We start from the raw sequence: 12,606 nt of genomic DNA, 5'->3' as shown, positions 1-12,606 counted from the left end.
AATTGTAAGGCATGCAAACTATAACATATGGGTAAACATGAGTTTTGTTCCACTGGGGAAATTCCAGAATAATCATAAGGATGCATTTTAAGTCTTGGGATGCGTTGCCTGCGAATGTTATGAATGCTGCAAAGAGAGCAGCACAAAGAGAAAGGCAAACAGCAATAAAATACATATGGGCTGTGGTTGATTCTTGAGTCCTGCCTGATCAGCTTGGTGGGCCCCGTAGAAAAGGATACTGAAGAAAGACGTTCAGGTTGTTGTCATAAAGGTTTTGTCTCAGTGTGTGCTAATCAAACAGTTTACTGTTTTTCTTGTTGTTGATGTATTTTTCTGGTGGGTATTAGATGTCTTGGGGATTCGTGAGTTAAACTGGGAAGAGAAATCCCAACCACCCCATACACAACAAAACAATTAGCATTACAGGAAACATAACAAGAAAATGATTCTACCAAAGACAAACAAGAAATTAGCCCTATGACAACATCCAAAAGAGGAAAAGAAATGAAGGTACCGTACAAAGTGTTACCAGTAGTAACTCCCTGCTTAAGACAGTATATTTTTGAAGGCAGGTTTAAAGAGTTATTCCTTAGCTAACTTTCTAATTACAGAGGCTGGGGATCTGGTGCATGTCTCATGGAAGTTTGGATTAGCTCTGCTTATCTACTGACCCCATGGACAGCCTGTCTGGGGTTGAATATGGGAAGGCAGTTTTGCAGGAATCCTGGGCATTTCTTGGAAGGTGTACTGGGGAATTACTGCTTTCCCTTATGGCAGTTGTGATTTTCAACATCCATATATAAATTCTTGGAGAAGTCGACTGTGGATGTGAATTGAGGCATCCACCCAAATGCATATGACATCCAGGCAAATGATGTTTTGAACCCATAGAGGGGACAGTATGACAGACTGGAGGAGGGCCAATAAACTGAGATTCAGTCCAGACAAGATGGAAATACAGTGGTGCCTCGCATAACGTTTTTAATTGGTTCCAAAAAAAAAAACCTTATGCGAAAAAAACTTTATGCGAAACACCATTTCCCATAGAGATGCATTGGAAACTGGTTAATCCGTTCCAATAGGCACGGATTGCCGTCCTTAAGCGAAAAAACCCATAGGAAACATCGTTAAACGATACAATGTATCCTCCATTGGAATGTATTGTAGCTGACTCAATATGTTTCAATGGCTTTGCGAAGTCAATTTTTGCAAAATTAAGTGTGTCATAAAAGGGTCAAAAATGGTTTTAAATGCTTGGATTAGCTTCTGCACCCTCTAAAACGGATGCAAAAGTTAATTTGGCTTTGATCTGACTTTTCGTTAATTAATGGTGATTTTTTTTCCCCCAACTTTTGACAGCTGTCAAAATCTGACAGCTCCATTAATTCCTATGGGGGAAGAAAAAATTCACAAAAAATTAATGAAGACTCAGCAACTGTTCTAAATTCTTGGGTTCGTTAGAGGACCCCCTAAGTTGTGTGCAAACCTGATTTGGCTTTGATCTGAACTTTCGTTAATTTTTTGTAAATTGTTTTCTCCCCCATAGGAAAGCATGGAGCTGTCAGATTTTGACAGGTCCATTGGTTCCTATGGGCCAAAAAACAAAAATTCACAAAAAATTAACGAAACGTCAGACCAAAGCCAAATCAGGTTTGCACATGACTTAAGGGGTCCTCTAACGAATCCAAGCATTTAGAACTGTTTTGGACCCTTCTAAGACACTTTTTAAATTGAAAACAAAAAAAAACGTTAAGCGAAGCAGGGGACCTAAAACAAAAAACGTTAAGCGAAGCATGGTCCCAAAAACGCTATGCGAAAATCGCCCATAGGGAAAAACGTTATACGAAGCACAATCTGCCTCTGAAAAAATAAACGTTAAGCGAAAAAAACGTTAAACGAAGCAAACGTTAAGCGAGGCACCACTGTAATTGTTTGCAGGTGGTTCACTTATCAGATTCATTCGGTGTTCTGGAGCTTGCATTCCCCCTAGGAGAACCAGATTTGTAGCTTGACTGCCCTTTTCATTTGTCATTGTAACCTCAGCAGCTCATATAGAATGAGCTCAGGCTACTGTGCCAACTATAAAGATCCCTGGACAGAGATAGCCTTGATACATACGGTATATTCACACTCCACTAGCCTCTCCTTTGGATGATTGCAATGCAGGCCTATACGCAGGGTATCCTTTCAAAATGGTCTGGAAATTTCCTTTGGCTCTGGGAAAGGGACAAGCCGACAATTAAGTGGTACTGACTCATACAGTCAGTTAGATCACTGGCCTGTTTCCACTCTCACTGCATTGAAGGGTATGAAGACCTATCATTTTAAACTGGGCTTGTTTAATTAATTTTGATTATTTTAATTGCTTGCCATTTTTAATGGGTATTTTTGGATTAATTTGATTTGGTTGGTAGTATGCTCGGATTTGTTCATAGTCTTTGTTTTATTATGTACCTAGTACTGCTGGTACTAGATACTGCTGCTCTACCTAGTACTGTACTACTGTTTGTAAGTCACCTTGATGAGCACTATCTAGTACTGTAAACATAAAGTGGAGATGCCATGTGATAATAATGGTATGTTCCCAACTGCACTGCTACCAGTCAGTTGCTACACCAAAGCCAAATTCTGAGTCCCCTTATCAGGAGAAAGAGAGCCTGTAAATAAGACAAATACAGTGGGGTCTCTACTTAAGAACATCCCTACTTAAGAACAATCCAACTTAAGAACAGCTCCATTTGCTAAATTTTGCTTCTACTTGAGAACAGAAATCCAGGATAAGAACAGGGGAAAAAAAACCTTTCCTGCTCTTTTTTTAACCTTAGGTCATCTTAGGTTAAAAAAAATTCTCCCCCTAGTGGTAGAGTATGTATTAACCAGCTTTGCATTAGTTCCTATGGGAACTAATGCTTCAATGTACGAACGCACCTCTACATAACAAAAAAACAGCCAGAATGGATTAATTGGTTTTCAGTTCATTCCTATGGGAAATTTTGCTTCAACTTAAGAACGTTTCAACTTAAGAACACCATTCCAAAATGGATTAAGTTCTTAAGTAGAGGTTCCACTGTAGTTTCTATGGACGGAAAAGAGCAGATACGGATTAAATGGTTTTCAATGCATTCCTATGGGAAATGCAGATTCAACATAAGAACTTTTCAACTTGAGAACTACCTTCCAATACGGATTAAGTTCTTAAGTAGAGACCCCACTGTAAATAAATACAATTTTAATTTGGATTTTAATATTTGAAGCCTTAAGTGGCTTGGCATTACATGTCTCTTGAGCTGAGACCATCCTGCCACCAAATGAAGTAAAGACAGGGGCTATCAGAAAAAGGACCTCTTCAGTGATAGACTCGTATTGGCAGTGTACCTTAGCTCAGTGCTTCCCAACCTTGGTTAACCCAGGTGTTCTTGGACTGAAACTCCCAGAAACCCTGGCCAACACAGCTCATGATGAAGGCTTCAGGGAATCGCAGTCCAGGAACATTTGGGTTGCCCAGGGTTGGGAACCACTGGCTTAGCTGAAGCCTACATTGTCGCCTTATGTAGTCTGTCATATTTACAATGTTGGGTAAATAACTCTTTGTTCTTCCAAGCATTGCAGTTTCAGTGCTGTTTTTACATCAGTTTTTACATTTAGATGAAGAAGGTGAAGCAGTAGGAGATGCTGATTTGGACTGGTGAATACTTGTGAGTACTGCAGCCCCAGTGAAGCGAGATGTCATGAGACAGCTTGGGCTTAGAGAGGTAGAGGGAGCCACATCAAGCAGAGCAAGCAAATCTGAAAAGAGGTTAAACAAAGAAATAGAGAGAGCTCCACAGGATGTACAAGCTTAGGTGGGGAGGTTAAAAAACAGGAAGAACGTCTGAGGAAACAGTGACCTCCCTGAAGCAACTCCAAATCAATGGCCAAGGTCTGCAAGGTTAATAATGGTTTGTCGAGTGAAATCCGGTTGTTTTCCATAGTACATTGTAACTAGAGTAGGCCCATTAGATTCAATTGAACTTACAGAGGAGTTGACTAGCCAAATCCCCACCTATTTCATGGGCCTACTCTACTGCAACTTACTATGTGAAGTAACAGGGTATTGATCATTATGTGGACAAGCCCTTAATTATGTTGATCCATATTGTTTCTAGAAATGTTATTAGCGCAGGAGACTGGATAGTCGTTCAGCGTTTTGTATCATGAAAGCAAATGAATAGCCTGTTACATCGGACATGGTTTGTCTGATGGTACTACTGCATTCTAAAGCAACCATCAAATGCAACAGCCAAAGCATCCATTGCACACACTCCACAAATGTATCTGTCAAGGAGCGGTGTTTTCTTGTTGTCCACTGCACCGTTGAGATGGTGATAGAATGAAAAGTTCTGTACTAGCCTAGAAAAATTTACTGTGAAAACTATTCAGAGCAGAATCAAAAGTGTGAGCTGGATATCCAGAGAGTTACAGTTATTTTTGCAAAAAGGCTTGTCGATCCAGTTTTGATCTTTTAAGAAAAGAACATTTGATCAACATCAAAAAATATAAAATATGTCTCTGATTCTTCTTTCCTCTTGTTGGAACTCTTGTTGAAGAAGAAAGAGACATGTAATATGATTTCAAAGGACTGCCGATTGAGTGTTGAATGTTCCATTAATAAGACAGAGTTTTTTTTAAATGGTATGTCCCATGTGTTCTAGGATTTAACAATTAAAAATGTGGGGCTTCACTGACAAATACCTATGGCATAGTTCTCACCACCTGGAACTCACAGGAATACACCCCAAACACCAAGTTTGATATTTTTCTGGATTCCTATATAAAAATGTACAAAACAAATATAGAAGCAAGGAAGGTACTGTATGCCAGAGTTAAAGCATAGAGTCAGCACTACCAATGGCTATTACAGGTCCAAATCAGCACTTTAAGCTGCATGAATTAATTCTTAGATAAAACAGAGTGCAAATCAGTGCTGATCCAACCCTTGGATGGGCATGGCTGCAAGGGTGCCTGCAAGATGATCAACACCTAACCTATGCAGGCACTTTAGATCAGAAAATATGTACAGGTATGTGACTTGGGATACAATGAACAAAATCATGTGTTAATAACTTTTGCTGCTACTGGCATGTCACAGTTGGTATAGCAGTGCACCAGTTTCCACGATTAGCAACAGATTTGTCCTTGTGCATCAAATTGTCATTAACAGTAAAGGGAAGAAATTTCATGCCATTGTGCCTTTCCATTTTTTATTTGGATGTGACACAAGAAATCCTTTTTCGTATCTTAAAAGTCAGAGGTGGTAACTTTATGGAAAGGAGATGGAGATGCAAATGTCCTAGAAGGCATTTAAGTTTCTGGTTGTGATAAAGATTCCACAGAGTCCATTTGTACATTGCTCTGGAAGTTGTTAAAGCATACTGTGGATCCAATCCAGCCTTTTGCATGATGTATTCTGCATATAAGTTAAATAAGCAGGGGGACAATATACAGTCTTGTCATACTCTTTTCCCAATTTTGAACCAATCACTTGTTCCATATCGAGTTCTAACTGTTGCTTCCTGCCCCACATATAGATTTCTCAGGAGAAAGATAAGATGGTCAGGCACTCCCATTTCTTTAAGAACTTGCCATAGTTTGCTGTGGTCCACACAGTCAAAGCTTTTGCATAGTCAATGAAGCAGAAGTAGATGCTTTTCTAGAACTCTCTGGCTTTCTCCATAATCCATGTTAGCAATTTGGTCTCAAATTCCTCTGCCCCTTCCAAATCCAGCTTGTACTCTGGGGGTTATCGATCCACACACTGCTGAAGCCTTCCTTGTAGAATTTTGAGCATAACCTTGCTAGCGTGTGGAATTAGTACAATTGTACGGTAGTTGGAGCATTCTTTGGCACTGCCCTTCTGTGGGATTGGGATTTTTTGTATGAGACCCTGCCAAATTGTGTGCCGCCTAATGCTCCTTTTATCACATTCTCTGCAGGAAAAATGCCATTCTGTGCAGTGTTTTAACAACCTTGCATCAGTTGGTGTTTCTTGTGGATTCTGCACAGGAAAGATGTCATTTTGCACAGAAGTTGTAATAATCCTGCATAGCTTGGCATGCTTTCGAGGAAAAAATGAACATGAAATTTGGTGCGGGTTTTGTACTTTTATAATGAAACTTGCATTGGAAAGATGCCATTGTGCACAGAATTGTAACAATCCTGCACAGCTTGGCATTTTTGCTAGAAAAATAAAAGACCATAGAACTTCCAGATTCATGGGAACTTCATTTCCCATGAGATTTTCTCAAGAGGAAAAAAAATATTCTGCAGGAAAGTGTTTTCTCCCCCAATTTCTCTCTCAGAGCAATGGGCTGTGAGATTCAAATCCATAGTTCTTGGTGCTTGTTTGTGAAAATGAATCTGAAGGAAGACAGATAAGATGGCAAATCCTCTGAAGACAGTTTAGCATGGACAGCTCCCTTGAAAAATGGTGGCAAAAATAGAACAATTATTACAAATGATCAAGTATCAAAGCACTAATATTACAATTCCCAAAACACAAAAGTACCTTTGGTTTATTGAGCAACTTAAGGTATAAAATATCCAAAACCAGAATTTTTAAGATTAGATTAGGCATCCTTCAGTCTCAAGAGACTATGGTAACATGCTTTGTATGGAGGACTTGGAACAGCATCTAGTGTGGCTGAGAAGGCCAATTCGAGAGTGACAATCCCTTCCACAATGAAGGCAAATGTAGTCTGTCCCCTGTCCAGCTCCCTGATTTTGCTGATTTCGGGACTGCCTCTTTGCTTTTGACTGTTGGACAAGGGTCTCTTGAAATTGAGGGAGGCCATGCTGCACCACCTGCCTCCAGGCTGAACGCTCAGATGTCAAGGTTTCCCATCTGTTGAGGTCCATTCCTAAGGCCTTCAGATCCCACTTGCAGATATCCTTGTATCGCAGCTGTGGTCTCCTTATGGGGCACTTTCCCTGCAGTCGTCGTCTAGTCGTTTAGTCGTGCCCGACTCTTCGTGACCCCATGGACCAGAGCGCTCCAGGCCCTCCTATTTTCCACTGCCTCCTGTAGTTGTGTCAGTTTCATGTTGGTTGCTTCGCAGACACTGTCCAGCCATCTCATCCTCTGTCGTCCCCTTCTCCTCTTGCCTTCACACTTTCCTAACATCAGGGTCTTTTCCAGGGAGTCTTCTCTTCTCATTAGATGGCCAAAGTATTGGAGCCTCAGCTTCAGGATCTGTCCTTCCAGTGAACACTCAGGGTTGATTTCCTTTAGAATTGATAGGTTTGTTCTCCTTGCAGTCCAGGGGACTCTCAAGAGCCTCCTCCAGCACCACAATCCCTGCAGTAATTCTCCATATAGGAGATCTTTTTGAATCCGACCGTCAGCCATTCTCACGACATGCCCAAGCCAACGTAGCCGTCACTGTTTCAGTAATGCATACATGCTAAAAATTCCAGCTGCATCCAGGGCTACTCTATTTGGAACTTTGTCCTGCCAGGTGATACCAAAACTGCATGGAGACAGTGCATATGGAACATGTTCGGCTTCCTCTCTTGCCATGCACAAAGGGTCCAGGATTCACTGCAGTACAGGAGTATGCTTAGGACACAAGCTCTATAGACCTGGATCTTGGTATGTGCTGTCAGCTTCTTATTGAACCATTCTCTTTGTGAGTCTTGAGAACATGGTAGCTGCTTTGCCAATGCATTTATCCAGCTCAACATCTAGGGAGAGAGTATCAGAGATCGTTGAGCCAAGGTACACAAAGTCATGAACAACCTCCAATTCTTGTGTGGAAACGGTAATAGAGGGAGGTGAGTCCACGCCCTGGCCCATGACTTGTGTTTTCTTCAGGCTGATTGTAAGTCCAAAGTCTTGGCAGGCCTTGCTAAAATGATTCATGAGTTGTTTTCTCGAAGGCTTTCATGGCCGGGATCTGATGGTTCTTGTGGATTTTTCGGGCTCTTTGGCCGTGTTCTCTACAGTGTCCACTTCAATAAAAGGTACATACAGGTATATAGGGACTTCTGGCAGAAGATGGTATTAAGATTAGAAATGCTATAATACAAATGTTGCCTCAAAAGGGGGTGGGGAAGTGTTTTCACCATTTCTTTCTGTATGGGAGATAACATGGAAACCATTTGTCAACCATAATTGTATGGTAGCTATGGCCACCATATAGAGTTACTGTTTTGAAGTGGATGCAAATATTTATCAGCTGAACTCATACTCACTGTATATATTTCTAAAGGCTGTAAATAAAGTATAAAGTATTGTAGTTAATTAGTGATTAATTGGAATCTGTATTACAGTCATAATGAATTTCTTTTCCAACTTTCTGGAAGTGGCACCATATTTGCTGAAACCCGACACAAGAGAGATTTTCTGTTACATGGCTATGCTTAAACTTATGTACCCAGTCCCAGTGGTGTAAGTGCCAAATTCTGAGCTGACAAACAAAAGATTGATCCTACAGTCATCCTTGTGACACAGGAGTGGTCTTATTTGTTTCATGAAAAAGGCGATGCTTCAGCAGATTGTTCTGCTGAAAAAAAAAATGCAATTGACCCTTACTAGAAAAAGCAGTGAAGGACAATGACAATTTTTAAAGAGTTACCTCCAAACTCTGCCGGTGTGTCCCCATTGGGCCAACCTGCCACATTTGGGTTTGTTTTGTTTTTTAATCATCTACAAACAGTGCTCTTTAATTGGGGTCTGGACAAATTTGCTGCATGGCCACCAGATGTGTGCAGCTGGAGGAAAGAGGAGCAAAAGCAAAACAAATTGTGTTATATTCTGCAACAGGATGAACTGATACAGACAGCTCCTTCTCTCAGTTCTTCCACACTACCTGCTGAGTTGCCAGAGTATGTTTGACTCAGACCCAGTCTCTGGAATGATATATGATTTTGTGATCCGTGTGGAGAAGGAGGATTCTAGAAAGGAAATTTTGTGTGCACAAAGAAGAAAGAAAATCGCTGGCTGAAATCATGTTGTTTTGCATAGCAAAAAGAATAGCATCTGCTCCTTCCTGCCAGTAATTAAAGTTTCCACAGAAATTCTGAAACATGCAGTAAGCCAGTGCCTATGCACACTCCTGAACATCCCATGGTGACTTGTTAATTACTGGCCACAACTGAATGTTATTCCTTTTGTCACACAATATAACATGTTTTTAGCCATTGAATGCAATACACTTGGCATTTAATTCTTCTTCAGGAGTAGTCTGGAACAATCCTGGAACAGTTGCTTCATCCTGTTACAAATATATACTGAAATGTTTCACAGTTTTAGTTAGTCTTCCTGATGTAAAACACTATAGTGCTCTTGTTTGCAATTATCATCTCTCCATAAGTATGCTAGTAAAGTCAAATAAAATCATAGGCCTGTTTTAAAGACAGCATTAACCATGCCAGAATGCCAAGATCAATAAATCTTCAGTGAATTATATCCAAATATTTTAGTAGAGTTTTATCCCTTCCTTGATGTTTTTACAATGCAATATACATATAACTGATGGAGGCAGAAAGCCACTTAGTTGTGCTGTGACCCAACTGCATTTTCTCTGATGTTCCTTCTCCCTTGCTTTGGACTTTTTCTGCAAAGAACATTCTGAAAGTGTCAACAGAATTCATACATTCCTCATCACTTTTCCCTAGCCCTTTCCCCCTTGCTGCTTAATAGAACGTTCTGTTAAGACGTGTCACATCCCACTGATGCATTGATGCTCATCATCCTGAGGCCTGTAGACCCCCCCCAACTGCCCACCCAAAAATCTCAGGCTTTTGAATTTGAATCCAGTGCACCCCCCCAAAAAAAGAAAGGCATTTCCCTCATGCCTCCCTGAAATCTCGTCAGAGCCTCCCAGTTGTCAGTGAGACAGAAAGCTTCCTGCGCCCTACTCTCCCTTTAGTGGGCTGATTGCTGATACTGTTCACTGAGGACTCACAGAGAAGTGGGAAGGTGGTGTCTATAATTTGGAAAATTCAAGTTTATGGGATGCAGAGGTATTACCCTAAAAATGGAAAGTGTGTTTCAGAAAGAAGCCTCAAAGATTACCAAGAAAGTGAAAGTATATTGGAAAGTGCTTTGTGGAGGATAGTTTACTTTTCAAAACCAAAACACCTGGTTTGTTTTGGAAAAAGCAATTGATAAGATAATAGTGATATCAATGTTTAGATCCGGGATCCCAGAGTTCCTTCTTCCCTGCGGACTCCCAGAGGAATGCAGAGTCCCTTTCCCCTTCTTGGGCTTCAGTTTCTGAAGGGAAGAAAACTGCATTTGGACAAAGCAGTGGAGAAGAACAGTCCTGACTTCATTCAGTGCTCTGTTTATTAATGTAATCTTTGCCGCTTTGGTTAGATTTTTCACACACCAGTAGACGTAAAGGAGGGGCAGTGGAATGAAATGAATGGATGTCTGCAACAGGCAACAAATTTGATACAGGATCTTCTCTGTTGCAAAACATGCTTTTGATATATGTCAGATAGCTGCATTTCTGCAAGAATTGTGGCCAGTCAGCAGTTATAAACTAAAAAGTGGTACCAGGGGAGACAGCTTGCTTCTATGAAGGCTTCATGAGAAATCCTTTTGTATCAGCAAGAACAAGTACTAAAACCAATTGCAATGTATCAAGATGATCACAAATACTCTTGGATTATCTTTTAAATTTGCATTTCCCCCAATAATTTCACAATCAATTCTAGGCTTTAGCCAACTGCATGCTTTGAACCCCTACCACCGCCATCACCCCAAACTTGCCACTGCACCATTTAGAGTGAGAAATAGCTTTTAACATGAGAGGTCACTGTTTATTACAGATGCAGTAGTATGACTTTTAGTCTTCAGAATTTTAGGTTGATTGAATGCTAATTTGGGTAGATTTAGTTAAATAAGTAATGAATTAACTTGTGATATTACTTAAGCTTTTATCTGATGTAATGTTTATTTGTATGTGTGTGTGTGTGTGTGTGTGTGTGTAGAGGTAACACTAACTGCAGCTATATTGCTTCCTTTTAACAGAAAAAAATTAAGATTCTGCCAATATCTGCTTTGGAACATGTAATTATAACTGTTTGGAAACATTGATCCACCAATCACCAGGCAATTCTGATGAAGTTATATAATCAAGAATGCCCAACAATTTCTATGTTCATTGGCATCTTAGTCTTTAGCCCACTAAGATCAACGTAAACCTTGCACAGATTTTAATGGGTTTGGAATGCAATGCTGCATTTCTTTAAGATAGTAATAAACTTTGACAATGAATGGATTACTTTAAGATTATAATGAACACGTACTGGCTTGGATCCAGATTAAGACGCATTGGAATTTAGCTGGCAGAGGTTCTCACCTCTTCTCCCAAAAATCAGCCCCCTCCAGTCCCCTTAAAAATACTACACAGAGGATTGGTAAACCTTGCTGACTGGTTTGAAGGATGCTCCCTGGAAAAGCATGGGTGGATGTAGCTTTCCAGAGTGGAGCATTTTTGTCCTCAGAAGGCAGATCATGGATCCAGATCCTGGATCTGACCCGGTATTCATAAAATGTAGCAGTAAGTGTAATGCAGGCTAATACATCAGTGGAAGAACAACAGTGCCTTGCCAATACAGTACCATTAATCTTTTCTCTTTTTCTTCTTTCTTGCCTTTCTTCTTTCTCTACAATAGAAGTGGAACAAAAAGGTAATTAAATACCTTTCACATGTTTATATCTGTCCATCTATCTATTTATCTATAGCCTCGCTAAGCAATTTGGGTCAACTATTTACCAATCTAATGCTTTAGTTGAAGTTCTTTCTTGCTAACATGTACCATTTTAATCTTTTGGTGAAAGGTTAAGGGGTTGTGGGGGTTGCTCTTCAGCAATACTAACATGCTGCATCTTTGTTAGAAAAGCTTAACAGTGCCACTCTCCTTCTTTAAATGAATGACCAGTAGTCTGTTTGTGTTTATGTAAGTCTTGTATAATTTGCAGCTAATCACAGCTAATTGACAAGGTGCCAGAGCACCAAAACATCTTCATATGGCCAGTTGCCCAACTGAGATGCACCTTGGCACCGCATCGATTAGCCACATTTAGCCATCGCAAATCACACAGACATTATGTGAACTCCTACAGGATTTGAACCATTATTTTTGAAAACTATAAGCTATTCTCTGTACCTCTACATCCCCTCCCCCCATTTATAATCATTTCATCTTAGAATTGCAGAGCTGGAAGGGACTGTGTGGATCACCGGGTCCAACCCCTGTCAAGGAAGCACAGTGGGGAATCAAACTCCCAACTTCTGGCTTTGCAGCCAAAACTGTCAAGTAGTTCCAATTTATAGGAAAGTGTTATAGAATTTGGAAAACAGAAAACAACCATTTCTTCACGATGTACTTACATGCTTCTTGCTTCTGCTGCCATCATTTAGAGATTCAGTTGTTAATCACAAAGCTTGAAAGTTCTTCTTTTTTTTAGCATATGAAGTCACAACTAGAATAGGCCCCTTTTCAATCAATAGAACTTACAGGGTAGAGGACTCACCAAATTCCCACTGATTTAGTGGATCTACTCTAATGCAACTTACTACACGAAAGAACAGGATTTCTGCCACTATTTCATAT

The 12,606-nt window shown here is 40.3% G+C and overlaps 1 protein-coding gene across 26 annotated transcripts in view; it reads left to right on the top strand.

Moving 5' to 3' along the window:
• Positions 1-12,606, top strand: part of ADGRL3 (adhesion G protein-coupled receptor L3) — a 662,256-nt gene that overhangs the window by 408,418 nt on the left and 241,232 nt on the right. For 21 of the 26 annotated variants that reach the window (XR_013542364.1, XR_013542366.1, XR_013542369.1 and 18 more), the window contains exon 6: positions 11,665-11,679. The exons of the other annotated variants lie outside the window; for them this stretch is intronic. Coding sequence is in view for 14 of the 21 variants with exons in the window: in XM_078386751.1 (XP_078242877.1) it covers positions 11,665-11,679 (15 nt within the window). In the remaining 7 variants the exon portion in view is untranslated. The remainder of the gene's footprint in view (positions 1-11,664; positions 11,680-12,606) is intronic. 26 annotated transcript variants of the gene reach the window in all.

Source organism: Pogona vitticeps, chromosome 2, assembly GCF_051106095.1.
Source record: "Pogona vitticeps strain Pit_001003342236 chromosome 2, PviZW2.1, whole genome shotgun sequence".
Classification (NCBI taxonomy): domain Eukaryota; kingdom Metazoa; phylum Chordata; class Lepidosauria; order Squamata; family Agamidae; genus Pogona; species Pogona vitticeps.
The sequence above is the reverse complement of the archived record's forward strand: the minus strand, read 5'-3'. Positions and strand labels throughout refer to the sequence as shown.